Genomic DNA, 16,251 nt, shown 5'->3' with positions numbered 1-16,251 from the left:
CAGCCAATAATGGGAAAAGAGAACAGAGGAGGAGGGCTGGACACCTGGTATATGGGTGGTTGTTCTTCTTCTTCTTTTTAGATTTATTTAATTGAGAGACAGAGAGCATACAGGAGAAGGGGTAGAGGGAGAGAAACTCAAGCAGATGCCATGCTAAGTGTGGACCCCAATGTGGGGCTTGATTCCAAGATCCGGAGATCATGACCTAAGCCAAGAGTCAGATGCTCAACCAACTGAGCCACCCAGGCACCCCTAGGAGTATGGGTTCTAAGACATAGCCTTGGTTCCACAGTCACAATTAGGTCTTATTTATCTTATTTATTTCTGAAGACACTGTGCTAAGAATCACACCTCTTGTATTACTCTTCTAGGGCTGCTCTAATAAAAACCACAGGGCCCTCAAGGGTTAGCTCTTGCTTGAATTTCCAGTCTATTGGCCCACCTACAGATTTCAGACTCACCAGTCCCCACAATTACATAAGTTAATTCTTTGAAATAAACCTCTCAATCTATATTAAAAAGAGTGAGAGAGATGAGGGGAAGAGAGAGAGAGAAAGAAAAGAACCACAGAATGGGCAGCTTAAATAATTTATTATCTCATAATTCTGGAGACTAGAAGTCCAAGCTCAAGGTGTTGGCCCAGTTGGTTCCTTCCGAGGGCTGAGAAGAAATCTGCCCCAGGCTTGTGTCCTAGCGTCTTGTGGTTTTCCGGTGATCTTTGGTGTTTCTTGCCTTGTAAAAGTATCATTTGATCTGTTTCCATCCTCACATGGTGTTCATCCTTTGTGCACTGTTAGGTCCAAATTTCCCTTTCCTATAAGGGCACTTCCTAAAAGGACACCAGTTCGTATTAGAATAGGGGTTCACATTACTGTAGTAGGACTCCTCCTAACTTAGCTAATTATATTGGAAACAGAATGGAATAAGGCCATATTCTGAGATACTACCATCTTGGGGTACACAATTCAACCCATAATACCCCATTATCTTTGTGACTTTGAACAAGCCAGTGATTTCCATGTTTCTATAATAACTAATGTACCCCAAATGGGAACAGATATGCACCAAAAAGAAAGTAATAAAAGGAACTAATTTAGTGTAGAAGAGAAAAGTATTTTCTGAAGGACATCTGTCTCTGTACAGAAGTTTGAGCTCTAAGACAGTAAGGTGTCAGAAACGTCTCAGTGGAATAAACTGGTGCATTTGCACAATGTTTTTGGTAAGGCCTTTTATTAAGGCTACTGGTTGCTATGAGGCAGGAACCTTGACCAGACTAACTCATTTTTCATGTAACTGATTCTGATCATTGATCTTGTAGTCTTGGAACAGGGGACAACTCCACCCCTTTTGTGTAAGTAAATCCCTCATTAGCTTTGCACTTTTAACACCAAGGGATTTAAGAATAGTTGTGGTTTTTTTTTTTTTAAGATTTTTTTTTTTTTCACTTGACAGAGACACAGCAAGAGAGGGAGAACAAGCAGGGGGAGTGGGAGAGGGAGAAGCAGGCTCCCCATGGAGCAGGAAGCTGGATGGCTGGGCTGGCTCCATCCCAGGACCCTGGGATCATGACCTGAGCCAAAGGCAGATGCTCAATAACTAAGACACCTAGGCGCCCCTAAGATTAGTTTTCTACTCAATGTGCCTGAGACCTAAAGCCAAGCATCTTGCTGTACTCACACTAACATTACAGCCATGGAAGAGTGTCAGCTTATTTGCTGGTTAAGTTATATATGGGAATCCATTGTGTTGGTGTGATCATAAAGGAAGAACATTCAGAGATACTCGGAGCATTATTTCAAACACTGAATATAGGAAATTCTACATGTCAAACAAACTATTTAAAAATAGCATCCTGTTTCTCAAAGGCTGATCTTCAAGTGTGAGATGAGAATCACATAGTGCAACCATTGATCGTTTGCTGTCCTAGATGCTTTCCTATTATTTTAATCCACACAAGTCCTATGAGATAAGGGGTATTATACTCATTTTCTTACAGATGAGAAAACTGAACTTAGAAACTGGCAAAGTGGTAGAACTCCAAAACTGTTCCTGCTGTACATGCTATTGGAGTACCTATGCCTTAAATCTTTCCCAATTTTTGTTTTGGAAACTCTGTGCCACTAAATTTCTCACTTGTTTCATATAGGGAAACCTCCGTACACTAAATAGGACCAAGAGATTATCTGATTGAATGATAGGACTACAGGTTTTGGCAAAAAACATACACCACTCAACCTTGAGACCCAGTTTTTGTAATCTCACTTCTTGTTTTGCCTGTGGGGTTATTCAAAGGCAGTTATTTCTGATGAAGTTCTAGAACATAAGTGAGGTTCAGTGGGGTGAGGTCTGGAGCCAATGACCAAGAAAGAATTCTCGAGACATCTTTGGTGCAAAATGGTGGTTTATTAAAGCACGGGGACAGGACCTGTGGGCAGGAAGAGGGGCTCTCCCGCAATCCTGAGGAGTGGCTGATTATATACACAGGAGTTGGGTAGGTGAGGACAAAGGGGATGATGTTAGTCTCTAAGGAATTTTGGAAGCAAGGTCTCCAGGACCTTGAGGGGCTAGCTATCGTTGGGAGAAAGGTTATTTATTACTAGTAAAAATCTTCTCGTGAGACCCTTTAGATGTATATCAGTGGGTCACATGCTTGGGAATGATTGCTGACACTATCTTGGAGGTTTATAGATAAAGTTTCACATTTCTCCTATCAAGTGTCCTTATTAGTGAGATTTAGGTTTAGAAGAAATTTAACTTTATTTACATTTCCTTCTGCCTCAGCCTCCTTCAGTTTTTATGGAGAGGAGAGTGACATTAGGGCTTGAGGAACTGAGTTATTTGTCTCTGGAAATTGGACTATTGATAAAATGGCTTCTTTGTTGTAAATCACTAGGACATTTGTAAACTGAGGGGGACTCCTATCTTGCAGGATTGTGATCTCTGCAAGTTAACTATTTGTTTTTCTTTTAGGGCAGCCAGGGGTGACTGAGGAATGTCACATATATTACCGAGGGGAGCTGGTGGAGAGGGGGTGCAAGGTGCCAGCTTTTGTTTTGTCCTCAGCCAGCCTTCTGCTCCCTCATCAATTTCCAAAGGCCTTCCAGTGAAGGCGAGTGCTGAAATGAGCAAGTATTGAACATGGATGAAGAAACAAGCTGTCAGACCTTTCAAAGTTAAAGACAGAACAGATAACAGAGATTGCAGAAGATGCTTGCAAATATTATGCAACCAAAAAAGTTTCTGAGCTCTTTCCCCCTGATGTTGTCATCAAGTCAACCTTTTATTGGGCTGGGCTGGCAAAGCATGATGAGATGACAGATTTCCCATTGTTCTCCAGGAGTTCACACACCAGAGGCAGAAAGCAGTTCCCAGTATTGTGGTAAATACAAGAACAAGAAGAAGAAATCTTCCTGGAGGAGGATGACTTAAGACTAACAGCGTCAACTTTCCCCGGGTCAGTTATGGCTGGGCCTGACTATGCAGCACTGGGGGATTGCCAGGCCCTCTTCCCTGGGCTGGATGGCCTTTCCCATACCACCCTATTGCACACATCCCTTCTGGGTTCCCTCTATAGCTTCTCTTCCTCCACCTGCCTTTTAAGTTGGTGTTTCTAGATTTAGTTTTGGAATGTAAGTGAGGTCTGGACAGCCAAGAAAGAATTCCTGAGATGTCTTGCGCAAAAAGGTGGTTTTATTAAACCATAGGGACAGGGCCCTTGGGCAGAAAAGACTGCTGCCCTGGGATTCTGAGGAACAACTGATTATATACTTTGGGGTTGGGGGAAGTAAAGATCAGGGAAGTTTCGAAAGGATTTTCCTATGCTAAAGAAGACTCACTGGAAACCTAAGGCCTGTGTCCACTTGCGCTTTGTCCTCAGCTCACTTTCTTGCTCCTTCACCATTTCCCAGGCTTAGTTGTGACAGGAGTACTAGCCAGATCTCATTCTGGCAGAACAAGCCTTCTATTTTCCGCTTCCAAAATCGCTATATCTAACATACATGAAAACTATGCAACAAAAGGTATCTTCATGAATCCACTTAAAAAGACCTAATGGGCACCTGGTGGCTCAGCGGGTTAATTCTCTGCCTTCAGCCCAGGCCATGGTCTCAGGGTCCTGGGATCGAGCCCCGCATCCGGCTCTCTGCTCAGCGGGGAGCCTGCTTCCTCCTCCTCTCTCTGCCTGCCTCTCTGCCTACTTGTGATGTCAAACAAGTAAATAAATCTTTAAAATAAAATAAAATAAAATGCACCTGGATGGCTCAGTCTGTTAAGCGACTGCCTTCAGCTCAGGTCAGGATCCCGGGATCCTGGGATAGAGCCCAGCATCGGGCTCTCTGCTCAGCGGAGAACCTGCTTCTCCCCTTCTCTCTGCAGCTCCCCCTGCTTGTGGGTTTTCTGTCAAATAAAAGAATAACATCTTAAAAAAAAAAAAAAAAAAACCGCCACATTACACATACTGAGTTCCCCTCCAGAGGGAACCGATATTGAGAATCCCTCTCCCATTTCCTTTAGATTTGCCGCGTCCTCGTCGCCCCAACTGGCGACAGGGAAGCAAGGGAGACAGCTGGGCCCGCGCTGGGTCTGCCGCGGGTCAAGAAGTTTGGGGGGTGGTGGTGATGCAACCACCCAAGCACTTCTTATCAAAGGCTTTCCCGTTGTCACTAACATCCCAGCAAGAGGCTACCAACATGGCGCCGGTCCCACCCCTGGGACCTCCTCCTCCGGGGAAGAGGCGCAAGCGCAAAGGCGACGGGGCGTCGCAAATGCCGACCAGGGGCGTGGCTCAGGCCCGTGGCGTCATCCCGCGGCGCCTGCAGGGTGCACGTGACTGAGGCGTTTAGAAAGACTTGCGGGCGCGGAGTTGGCGTGGAGCACGTCAGGCAGCATGGCTGTCTCTGTCCTCGTCTCGCGCAGGGCGGTAGTGGTGCGCGCTTCCCGGGCTCTGGTGGCTTTCGCCACGAGCCGGCGCCTGCTGCGCACCAGTCCGCCGAGCCGAGCTTTCGCCAAGGAGCTCTTCCTGGGCAAAATCGAGAAGGTAACGCCGAGCCCTGGCCGCTCCTTACTCTCTTGCCTCCCGCTCTTTGCCCTTTGGCAGGAAAGAGGTCAAAGTGAGAGTCCCCACACCTGGCTGATACGGACGCCCGCCAGGCGGAGGTGTGCTAAAACTCCCAAGTTCCCGAGTCCTACCAGAATCTTTCAAGGTAAAGGGAAGAATCCAGGCTACGGGCCCTGAGATTCAGTCTACAGTTCTGACAGCTAATTCTAGTTAGGTCAATTTGGGAAACCCTAGGCGAGGTGGTCACTGAGCAACTCTTAGCTCAGAGTTTTGCCTCGGAAATGTGCGGGACTTCCTCTGTGTTTACTAAACAGCTCAGACTGTGACCGTGGTGCTTTTCTGTCGGTTTCCAGCGGCTCCTTAGCTTTCACGGCTTGAGTTCCAGCGCTTCACCCTGCCTCTGCAGGCTTGCTCCAAGGTCCCTACCACACCCGGTGCCTTCCATAGGTGGTATAACCCAACAGTAGCCTAGCTGTTACTCATTAGTTAACAGCTGCGTTATCAAGCACTCATTATCCTCTTGTTAATAGATTTGACCTTGGTTGTGCGATTTTCAGCCTCAGTTCTTTCAGCCTTAATATGGAACTAGTTACATGTATTGCCTCACAGATGTGTTGTAAAGTGAGATTTGTAATGGGCGGAAATGCTTTTTAAAACCGTCAGGTGCTGTTTAGATGCAAGAGGCAGCAGAATAGGTAATGTTTGCCAGCTTCACCACTTAGTAGTCTTGTGATCTTGAATTAGTCACTTCACTTTCCTGTGCTTGAATGTGCTAATCTGCAAAATAGTGAAAGTAGTACTTGCCCTCTCTTAAAAGTGCCGTGAAAAGGGAAAAAAAAGTGTGTAAAACGCTTTGAGGTAGGCTGGAATATTGGCTGGTACTGTATTGTTTAAGGAGTTATTCTCTGTTTGTTTGTTTTTTAAAGACTGTTCCTCTAATCAGGCAGTACAGGTGCAGAAGTTGAAACTCAGAGTGGTTTTCCCCGCTGGGAAGTGCAAAGCCAGTTAACGTTTGAGAAACCATTCTTCCCAGAACCTGGGGCTACTGGTCCACTCGGTCCTGGGATGTCCATCATGCCTTCCAGCACATAGGTGAAAAGACTACAAATCTTTCATGCTTCTCTTTCTCCAGGCTTCTTGTACCACCTCCTCTATCCTCACTCACCTGTCAACTTTGCTTCTTGTTTTACTGATAAAGTACGTGCAGTGGGGAACCTCCACCACCGCATTTATCCCTCCTCCCCACAGGTGTACCCATAGGGTCTACAGTTGATTACTATGGATAATAAGAGTAGGGTATCTACCTACTCTTAGCACACCAACCTCATCACTAGAACTCATGCCTCCTCACCTACTCAGGGGCATTGATCCAGTAATTCTCTCCTTTCTAATCTACATCAGTGATTGTACCCTCCCTGCTGCATCCCGAACTCAGACCATTGGAGCTTCTGTCCTTAACAGTCTACTAAAACTGCTCTTTTGTGAGGTCAGTTAGTGACTTCCATGTTGTCAAATCTAGTGGTCTCTTCTCATCTTCCTTGACATAGTTCATCATTCCTGGCTTCTAAAAAACCATTCTCTCCTGGCCTTTCTATTGACTTCATTGGCTGATCCGTCTCCTGTTTCCTGTGCTGGTTCTTTTTAGCTCCTTAACTTCTAAACATTGGCCAGTCTTTCTGATTAGCCCATTCAGAGTTGGGGATTTTCTTTTTTTTTTAGTTTTTTTTTTTTTTTAAGATTTTATTTATTTATTTGTCAGAGAGAGAGCGAGCGAGAGCGAGCACAGGCAGACAGAGTGGAAGGCAGAGTCAGAGGGAGAAGCAGGCTCCCTGCGGAGCAAGGAGCCCGATGTGGGACTCGATCCCAGGACGCTGGGATCATGACCTGAGCTGAAGGCAGCTGCTTAACCAACTGAGCCACCCAGGCGTCCCGAGTTGTTTTTAAATTTAAAAAAAAAAATTTTTTTAAAGATTTTATTTATTTATTTGACAGAGAGAGATCGCAAGTAGGCAGAGAGGCAGGCAGAGAGAGAGGAGGAAGCAGGCTCCCTGATGAGCAGACAGCCGGATGCAGGGCTCAATCCCAGGACCCTGGGATCATGACCTGAGCTGAGGGCAGAGGCTTTAACCCACTGAGCCACCCAGGCACCCCTGTTTTTAAATTTTTAATTCCAGTGTAGTTAGCATATAGTGTTATATTAGTTTGAGGTATACAATATAGTGATTAAACAATTCTAATCATTACTCAGTGCTTATTGTGTAAGTGTACTCTAATTCTCCTTCACCTATATCACCCATCCCTTGACCCACCAGTGCTCTGGCAACCATCTGTTCTTTTTAGTTAAGATTCTCTCTTCTTGGGACACCTGGATGGTTCAGTCGGTTAAGCAGCTGCCTTTGGCTCAGGTGATGATCTTCAGCATTCTGGGATTGAATCACACATCAGGCTTCTCGATCAAGGAGCCTGCTGCTCCCCTGTTTGAGCCTTTTTCTCTTTCTCTGACAAAATCTTTAAATTAAAAAAAAAAAAAAAAAAAAGAGCCTCTTTCTTTGGGCGCCTGGGTGGCTCAGTTGATTAAACATCTTCCTTTGGCTCAGGTCATGATCCCAGGGTCCCAGGATAGAGCCCCTCCATGGGCTCTCTGCTCAGCAGAGAGTCTACTCCCTTTCACTTTCCTTCTCTGCTTTTTCTCTGGCTCCCTCTAACTAAATAACTAAAATCTTTAAAAAGTATCTCTTAGTTTCTCTCTCTCTCTTTTTTCCTCTTTGCTCATTTGTTTTGTTTCTTGTGTTCTGTGTATGAGTGAAATCATATGGTATTTGTCTTTTCTGACTGGCCTATTTCACTTAGCATTATACTCTCCAGCCCCAGACTTTTTTTTTTTTTCAATTTCCACTATAGTAACATGCAGTGTTAAAGTGTTAAGTTTCAGTTGAATCTTTTTTTTTTTAATTGAAGTATAGTTAACACACAATGTTACATTAGCTGTAGGTATACAACATAGTGATTTGACAAGTCTGTACTTAACACTTATTACAAGTGTAGCTGCCGCCTGTCCCCATACAACACTACTCTGGGAACATTAATTAGATTGCCTATGCTGTACCTTTCCTCCCTGGAAGTCTGTACCTCCCACTCGTCTTCACCCATTTTTCCCATCCTACCTCTCTCACACCCATTAGTTCTCTGTATATGTGGGTCTGTTTTTCAAAGTTGGGGTTTTCTGAGGCTCAGTCTGTAGACCTCTCTCTCTCTCTCTCTTTTTTTTTTTTTAAAGATTTTATTTACTTATTTGACAGGCAGAGATCATAAGTGGACAGAGAGGCAGGCAGAGGGCAGGGGGGGTGGGGGGGGAGGCAGGCTCCCTGCTGAGCAGAGAGCCCGATTCGGGGCTTGATCCCAGGAACCTGAGATCATGACCTGAGCCTAAGGCAGAGGCTTAACCCACTGAGCTCCCCAGGCACCCCTGTAGACCTCTCTTTTTATCCACAACTCCTCCTTTAATCTAGTTTAGTCTGTGACTTTAAATATCAGAATCCTGACTCTAATAAATTTCTCCAGACCAGATTTCTCCCCTGAACTCCAGGCTCTTGGTGTCTACCTTTTTACCCAGAAGTTCCACTTAGATGTCTAACAGGCACCTCAGATTTAGCATATCTGAAACTTGAGTTCCTGGTGTGGCCACCCGGTCTTTCTCCTCCCCTCCCTCATCTTTATCTGAGATGGTAGGGTGGCTCTGTTGTTCACTTACTTGGGGCCAAACACCTGGAATCCCCTTGGATGCCTCTTACTCTCATAATCCACGTCTAAGCCAACAGCAAATCCTGTTTTCCTCTACCTGCTGGATATATTTAGAATCTGACAACTTTTAAGCCCCTCCCATGCTACTGCCCTGATTTAAGCTGACATCATCTCACAGCGTTACTGGGATTTGAGCCGGAGCATGGCATTTGAGATGCTTAGACTGTCCGAATAAAGAGAAGCCATTGAGGTCCTCTAGGCCTGTAGCTGTCCATGCTGCCCTCGGTTGGACCCTTGCTATTCCTGGAAACGTCCCAGGGGCTACTGCAGGGACCAGAGGGGAGTTGAATGGGAGGCATTTGGGTGAGCTCCCCACCCTCATCCTCAACCTGAGCAGCTCAGCTTTGAGCTGTTTTACATATTTGGTTTCCATAGTAGACTTACTTGAGAAACTGGTTCCACTGCTTCAAAAACTTTAAAAATTGCTGCTAGATATCAAGCCCAGCACCCATGAGGCACCCCACTGGGATTATGAACATTGTTCTTATATGCTTGAGAGCTCTCTTCCTGTAGCAGTAGTTATCCTTTGGTTGTAGGTGAGGGCCAACTAGCTCCTGGGCTTTTTGTTCTCTTTTCTCATCTCATGTGGTCATTGGTATCAGAACGGAATCATCTTCCTCTAACACCACCTATTGCACAAGCTCATAGGAACCAGTGAGCCTAGGAAGGGTCTGGGTTGAGCCTCTGTGTGTTCAGCTAAGCAGACAGCTTGTTCTGAGACGATGTGAGTGATGAAAGTCTCCACCTAGTTTTCCATCTAGACCATCTTGAGGACAGGGTCAGGGATGGCCTGCAGGCAGGAATTCCTTTTAGTCTGCTGGCTCTTTTCGGATAGGGACCCACCCCAAGCCTGTAATCATTGGTCCTGGGTCCAGAACTTGGGGGCATGTTTTTAGAGTGGACAGGCTTCAGTGGCTGATTAGATACACAAGAAGCTAGAGGGGGACCCCTCTGTTTCGAAGACCTTTCTTGAACACTCGGTGGGAAGTGCCATGAGAAGAGGCAGGACTCCTGGGGGCTGGCAGCCTGTGGCCTGGGACATCCTCTTTCAGCTGTTAATGAGACCAAAAATCCAAGTACTCATCTAGGTCCTCGTGCTGTGCTGGCAGCTGCACAGGTGGGTGGCAGGAACCCAAAAGGCCAGGGGAGCTAAGGACACAACATACAATAGATAGTGACAGTAGTTTAAGGCAATATATAGTGACGGCCCAGTGAGAATCCTAGGTCAGTCAGAAACACTGGCCATTGACAGTTTGAGACAGACATGAAGCTCAGCTGTTTTCCAGGCTTGCAAGGCAGAAAAGAGAGCAGACTAGTGTCTTATACAAGTTATTACACCTCCTTCATATTCCAGGACACACCTAATCTCTTTTGAGCCTCCCCTTCTGAGGGGACAACTGTAACAGAAGAGAAGCTGACCCTGAGAAGGGCCAGGTCACCCATGTAAGTGGTGGAGCCAGAGTTGCATTCAGGTTGATATGGCCCAACAGCCGGGTCTTCTGCAGTGATCCTCCTGCGAGTAGATGTCCTCAGAACAGGAGGGACAGAGGCTGGAGTACATAGCCGGGCATCAACCTGGCAAGATGGGTGGCTATGTCACTGCCTTGTATTCTCGTGGGCCTGGCATCTTCGAACTCAAAATAACCAGTGTAGAATTTTACATTTCAGTAGAGAGCTTTCCCTCCTATTGCCTTTCACAATCCTCCCCATGCCCTTGAGTAAATATTTACCTGCATGTTATATAAATATTTACCTGCGGGGCAGTGGAAGCGTGGAGAGGGGAAGGGCTTTAGCTGAGGCCACCCAGTTAGCAGGCTGCAAGTCAGGGAACAGAGCCCAGGGCTTTGAAATGTTAGGGCTCTTTGTTTCAGGGGACACTCTGCCTAACTTGTTACCAATAGGGAAAGCAGAGCAAAAGCCAGAAGAAGCCTGCTTGCATTGGGCAGAAGATGTCTCTTGGTGGTGGAATCTAATGCACAATTCCTGTTTGACGATTTGTGTTCTACTTCTGTCAAGGAGTTCTGCCTGGCCTGCCAGATACGGAATCCAGCAACTCTTTCCTCCCCTTGTGCTTCTGGGCCCTTTGGCTAAAAGCAAGTGTAGTATCTGTTTTCTCCCCTTCTGATGGATGTTACCACGATGGGAAGTTTCTAAAAATTAAATTTTCAGTAAATGTTTATCATTTTTAGAAAGAAGTTTTCCCGTTTCCAGAAGTTAGCCAAGATGAACTTAATGATATCAATCAGTTTGTGGGACCCGTAGAAAAATTCTTCACTGAAGAGGGTATGTATGATCTTCTTTATCATTATTAATTTCCATTTTAAGGACTGTTGCTTTGATATTTACATTAGAAGCAATATACATGGGGGAAGCTCTCTTGACTGTCACTAATCATAGAAATAATATCTATTGATAATATTTTGCTCAGTCATCCCACTTGCTTTGAAATTTAAGAAACAAAACAGATGAACATTAGGGAAGGGAAGGAAAAATAAAATCAGAGAGGGACACAAACCATAAGAGACTCTTAACTCTAGGAAACAAACTGAGGGTTGCTGGAGGGGAGGGGGTCGGGATGGAGTAACTGGTGACAGGCATGAAGGAGGGCGCTTGAAATAATGAGCACTGGGCGTTCAGTAGAACTGATGAATCACCGAATTCCACCTCTGAAACTAATACACTATATGTTAATTAAAGTGAATTTAAGTAAAGAATTTAAAGAAATCATCACTATTGCTATTTAATTAGAAGGCATCTAGTTTAGTGTTTCTCAGTGTATATTGAGAATGTACACAAATGTATATGTGGTGAAGGATTGCTTTTAACATTTCCAGACTGTTGCAAACCAGCACTTTTGTAAAATACAATAAAATGACAACTAGGAAAATGGAGGGGAAAAAACCACAGAGACCTACAAAATATAAATCCATTGATCATGTGCTTGGTTGTTTGGCAATGTAAAATTGCTGTAAGTGTTTTTAAAGGTTTACTCTCTCTTAGCTTGTTATGAACCAGGAGTAGTCTAGCAGCTTGCAGAGCACAGGACAAGAGCACCAGTGTGGCCTGAAGATCCCTCCGTTAGACCGTTCAGCCAGCCCTTTGACAGGGCTGCATCTTGATGGAGGGAGCTCTCTGGGGAGTTCAGTGATGATGGATTGACAGTAGTATTTCTCTAGCTCTGAGGATCCCGAAGGGTTCTTCTTCATGTGGGTTTTATCTATGACTGTGTGCCCTACTAGAATATTAAAACGAAAATTTAAAAAATACTGTGTTCATTTATTACTTTATTTAAAAATCATGAAAAGCCCAATACATGTTAGCAAACAATATTTTAAATGAGAATATTTATTTACAAACAGACAAAAATAGTGAGGAGTATGGTTTTACAGTTTCATAGATCTTTTTAATATTTGGCTTTGTTATATGCAACAATAGATACCAGAATCTAGCCAGAACCAGGTAGAATCCAGCTGGATTCTCATAATTTTCTGCATTTAATCTGTGATGCATATCTTATTGCTCCAGGAAAACCCCCGTGTATACTCATGATAGGAATAGAATTTTTAAAAAGGCAAAGCATATTTTACTATTATTAAAATAGCTTTGGCCGGTGGACCCCCCCTTGAAGTGTTTCTCTCCGTGTGCACACCCTCCCCCCAGCATACTCGTAGAAATTCTACATCATTAACACTTGTTCTGTTGCTGGTTTTAAAAAAAGTTGCTTTGTTGTGTATAAATATCTTTTATTTAGAAATATTTGTTCTGGGGGCGCCTGGGTGGCTCAGTGGATTAAGCCGCTGCCTTCGGCTCAGGTCATGATCTCAGTGTCCTGGGATCGAGCCCCGCATCGGGCTCTTTGCTCAGCGGGAGCCTGCTTCCTCCTCTCTCTCTGCCTGACTCTCCGCCTACCTGTGATCTTTCTCTCTGTCAAATAAATTAATAAAATCTTTAAAAAAAAAAAAAAAAAAGAAATATTTGTTCTGTTTTTGTTCTAGTGGTTATCTTCCTAATTGTATCTTTTCTTAGTTCCTTTTTGTTTTATTTAAACTTCTACAATCTGATTTGTCAGGGTTTTCATAAGCTTTACAGAGGTATAATTGATTTATGGTAAGTTACATCTACTTAAAGTACAGTGTTTGATAAATTTTGATATATATGTGCCCCCATATTAATGAACAAATTGTTATGCTAGTAGTCTTTCAGATCTGTATATTAGATACAAATTTTCTAGGCACTTACATGCTTTATATAAAAATTATTTTTAATCTCTCTGCCTGATTTGTTGAAATAGTCCTAGTATTTCCACCTTACTGGAGGTAAGTGTATCCAAAATTTATATTTGGAGTCAGAAGTAGAAATTTTCCTCAAATGGTATGGATTGTCCTCATCAATCTTGTCTCCCAGTGTTTATAAAACTTCTGTTTCCTTGAACAGTACAAATGTTACATTTCAATGTCTTAATCTATGACAGTGTGGTATTACAAAAAAATTGCTTTTCTTTTCTTACTGTTCAGTTCAGTCATCTTCATATATTCTTAAACCTTGCTGGTCACTTGTTAGTTCATTTTCCTCTTTTTGTTTTTCATTTCCCTTAGAATATTAGCATTTTTGTTACTGGTTTCTAAAAGATCACTCATGACAAAGGATGTTAACCATTTGCCATGCATTGCACATGAAATACCACGTGTTCTCACCGCCAATTCACGCGATGTTTTACTTTTCTTTTTTGATGTTTTACTTTTTGATTGTGCAGAAGTTGTGTATTCAAATATAATAATGTTCTGCTTTAAAATATATATATATGTATCCCCAAGGGGCCATCAACACAATTCAGTTACCCTAAATGCTTTCTCTTGCCCTTCTCATCCCCCCCTGTCCCCAGGCAACCACTGATTGGCTCTCTCTCACTGTAGATTGTTTGTATTTCCTGGAATTCTTTTTTTTTTTTTTTTAAGATTTTATTTATTTATTTGACAGAGATCACAAGTAGGCAGAGAGGCAGGCAGAGAGAGAGGAGGAAGCAGGCTCCCTGATGAGCAGAGAGCCCTATGCGGGGCCCAATCCCAGGACACTGGGATCATGACCTGAGCCGAGAGCAGAGGCTTTAAACCACTGAGCCACCTAGATGCCCCTCCTGGAATTTTTTTTTTTTTTAAGATTTTTATTTATTTATTTGATAGAGATCACAAGTAGGCAGAGAGGCAGGCAGAGAGAGAGGAGGAAGCAGGCTCCCTGATGAGCAGAGAGCCCTATGCGGGGCTCAATCCCAGGACTCTGAGATCATGACCCGAGCCGAAGGCAGAGGCTTAAACCACTGAGCCACCCAGGAGCCCCCTGGAATTCTTTTTAAATAGAATTCTACATTATATACATTTTTGCATAGCTGCTTCTGGTATAATTTCGAGTTTCTTTTTTTTTTTTTTTGCCGGGGGGAGGGGTAGAGGGAGCAAGGGATGGAGCCCCAACATGGGGCTCAGTCTCCCAATCCTGAGATCTTAAGCAGGATCTCCCAATCCTGAATCTTAAGCAGGCTCCATGCTGGGCATGGAGCCCCAACATGGGGCTCAGTCTCCCAATCCTGAGATCCTGACCTAAGCCAAAATAGAGAATCAGACGTTTAACTGGCTGAGCCACCCACGCGCCCCTAGTTCATTCCTTTTTAACACTGAGTAGTATCTCTTTGTGTGGATATACCACAGTTTATTTGCCCACCTATTAACTGACTTTCAGTATGTATTCAGATTTTAGCTGTCACAGAAGATGTGAATATTTTTTCTATGAGTCTGATATAGACAGGCACGCTCACATTTCTCTTGGGGAGGTATGGAAGGAGTGGAATATCTAGATTATAAGGTAGGGTCATGTTTAACTTTTTAAGTAACTGCCAAACTGTTCTCCAGAGTTAATTACTTTCCATTTCCACCAGTTATTAAAGTTCCAGTTGCTCCATATTTTCACATGTCGGTCACATTCTAGTGTGTGTGTTATAGTATCTCATTGTGGTTATAATTTTAATTTCCCTAATAACTAGTAATGTTAGGCATCTTATCTGGTGTTTATTTGCCATCAGTATATCTTCTTTAGTGAAATGTCTTTTAAATACTTTATGCATTAAAAATTGGGATTGTCTTATTATTGTTGAGTTCTAAGAAGCCTTTATTCTAGGTACAGGTCTTCTCTCTAGTTCAGCAAAAGTTTTCTCCTAGTCTGGCTTGATTTTTTTTTTCACTTTATTAGCAAAAGTTTTTAATGTTAAGTGAAGTTTTTTCTTTTGTAGTTTATCTTTTTTTTGTATTTTATGTAAGAAATCTGCCAAACCCAAGGTCATGATGATTTTTGTCTATATTTCCTCCAGAAGTTTCATATTTTTAACTGTTAACATTCACATTTATGACCCCTTTCCAGTTAATTTTATATGTGATGTGAGATAAAATTTGAGGGTTTTTTTGCATGCGATTGTCCAATTGCTCCAACCTTTGTTGAAAAGGTTATCCTTTCCTCCTTAAATTCACTTGGTGCCTTTGTCAGTTAAGTGACCAGAGGATTCTGGGACAGTAGCAGAGTAGGAAGCACCAGAAATCTATCACCCCACCTGGATAACAACTGCAGTGACAAAGTCTGGGTAATGTAACTGCTTTTGGAACTCTGGAATCTCTTGAAGGCCTGCAGTTTCCAAGGAAGCGTGGATAGTACATTGCAGCTAATTTGGATCATTTAGCTCTGAGCACAGCAGTCGCTACCCATCTTCTACCTCCAGCCCCAAAGCAGGCAGCTGTGCACTTATTCCTGGAGAGGCTTACACATGGTTTATGGGAGCCAGAGTAGGGGAAAAAAAAGACCTTGTCCATCAGATATTAGGGATATGTGCTCTGATTACAAGCCCTTACCCCTGTGGCCAAAGTGACTTGCAGGGGATTTAAGATGCTTGCCTTTTTGCCCCCCCTACCTTTCATTTTTCTTTCTCTTTTGAGAGCCAGATTAAAGACGAGGTCATTCAAAAGCAACTACATATGCAGGGGGAATCATAAAGCCACCACACATGCCCAGGGAAAGGCATGGATTCAGGATACCTAAGAAGACCTTGGGTTTATACCTGGGGCACAGACATAGCCAACAGCAATTCAAAACAAAACAAAACAAACATAAAGCAAAAATCAACATGTGGGACTACAGCAAACTTAGAAACTTTTGCACAGCAAAAGAAACCATCACCTAAGGAATGGGAGAAAATATTTGTAAAAACCATATATCAGGTAAGAGGTTAATATCTAAAATATACTAATAACTCCTACAACTCAGTAGCAAAAAAACCCCAGACAATCCAATTTTTAATTAGAGTAATGCTTGCCACATGAAATGTTTCCTCTTCAGGTTTCAGTAAGACTTTGTGTAAA

General features: G+C 43.4%; 1 protein-coding gene and 2 long non-coding RNA genes across 4 annotated transcripts in view; 1 reads left to right on the top strand and 2 right to left on the bottom strand.

The window, feature by feature from the left end:
- Window positions 1-16,251, bottom strand: part of LOC309872844 — an 802,828-nt gene that overhangs the window by 130,973 nt on the left and 655,604 nt on the right. The gene's annotated exons all lie outside the window — the stretch shown is intronic.
- On the bottom strand, window positions 573-4,682 carry LOC309872852. Its single transcript, XR_014316131.1, has 2 exons — window positions 4,251-4,682; window positions 573-829 (listed from the first exon to the last, which is right to left on the bottom strand). It is a non-coding gene; the product is annotated as an uncharacterized lncRNA (long non-coding RNA).
- The window catches only part of ACAD9 (acyl-CoA dehydrogenase family member 9), a 41,717-nt gene continuing 30,258 nt past the window's right edge, over window positions 4,793-16,251 (top strand). For both annotated transcript variants that reach the window (XM_082747514.1, XM_082747513.1), the window contains exons 1-2: window positions 4,793-5,035; window positions 11,047-11,140. In XM_082747514.1, the coding sequence (XP_082603640.1) occupies window positions 4,886-5,035; window positions 11,047-11,140 (244 nt within the window). In that variant the 5' untranslated portion in view covers window positions 4,793-4,885. The remainder of the gene's footprint in view (window positions 5,036-11,046; window positions 11,141-16,251) is intronic.

The sequence above is a fragment of the Mustela nivalis genome, assembly GCF_964662115.1.
Source record: "Mustela nivalis genome assembly, chromosome: 1".
In the NCBI taxonomy this organism is placed as follows: Eukaryota; Metazoa; Chordata; class Mammalia; order Carnivora; family Mustelidae; genus Mustela; species Mustela nivalis.
This window is presented reverse-complemented; position numbering and strand designations above follow the sequence as displayed.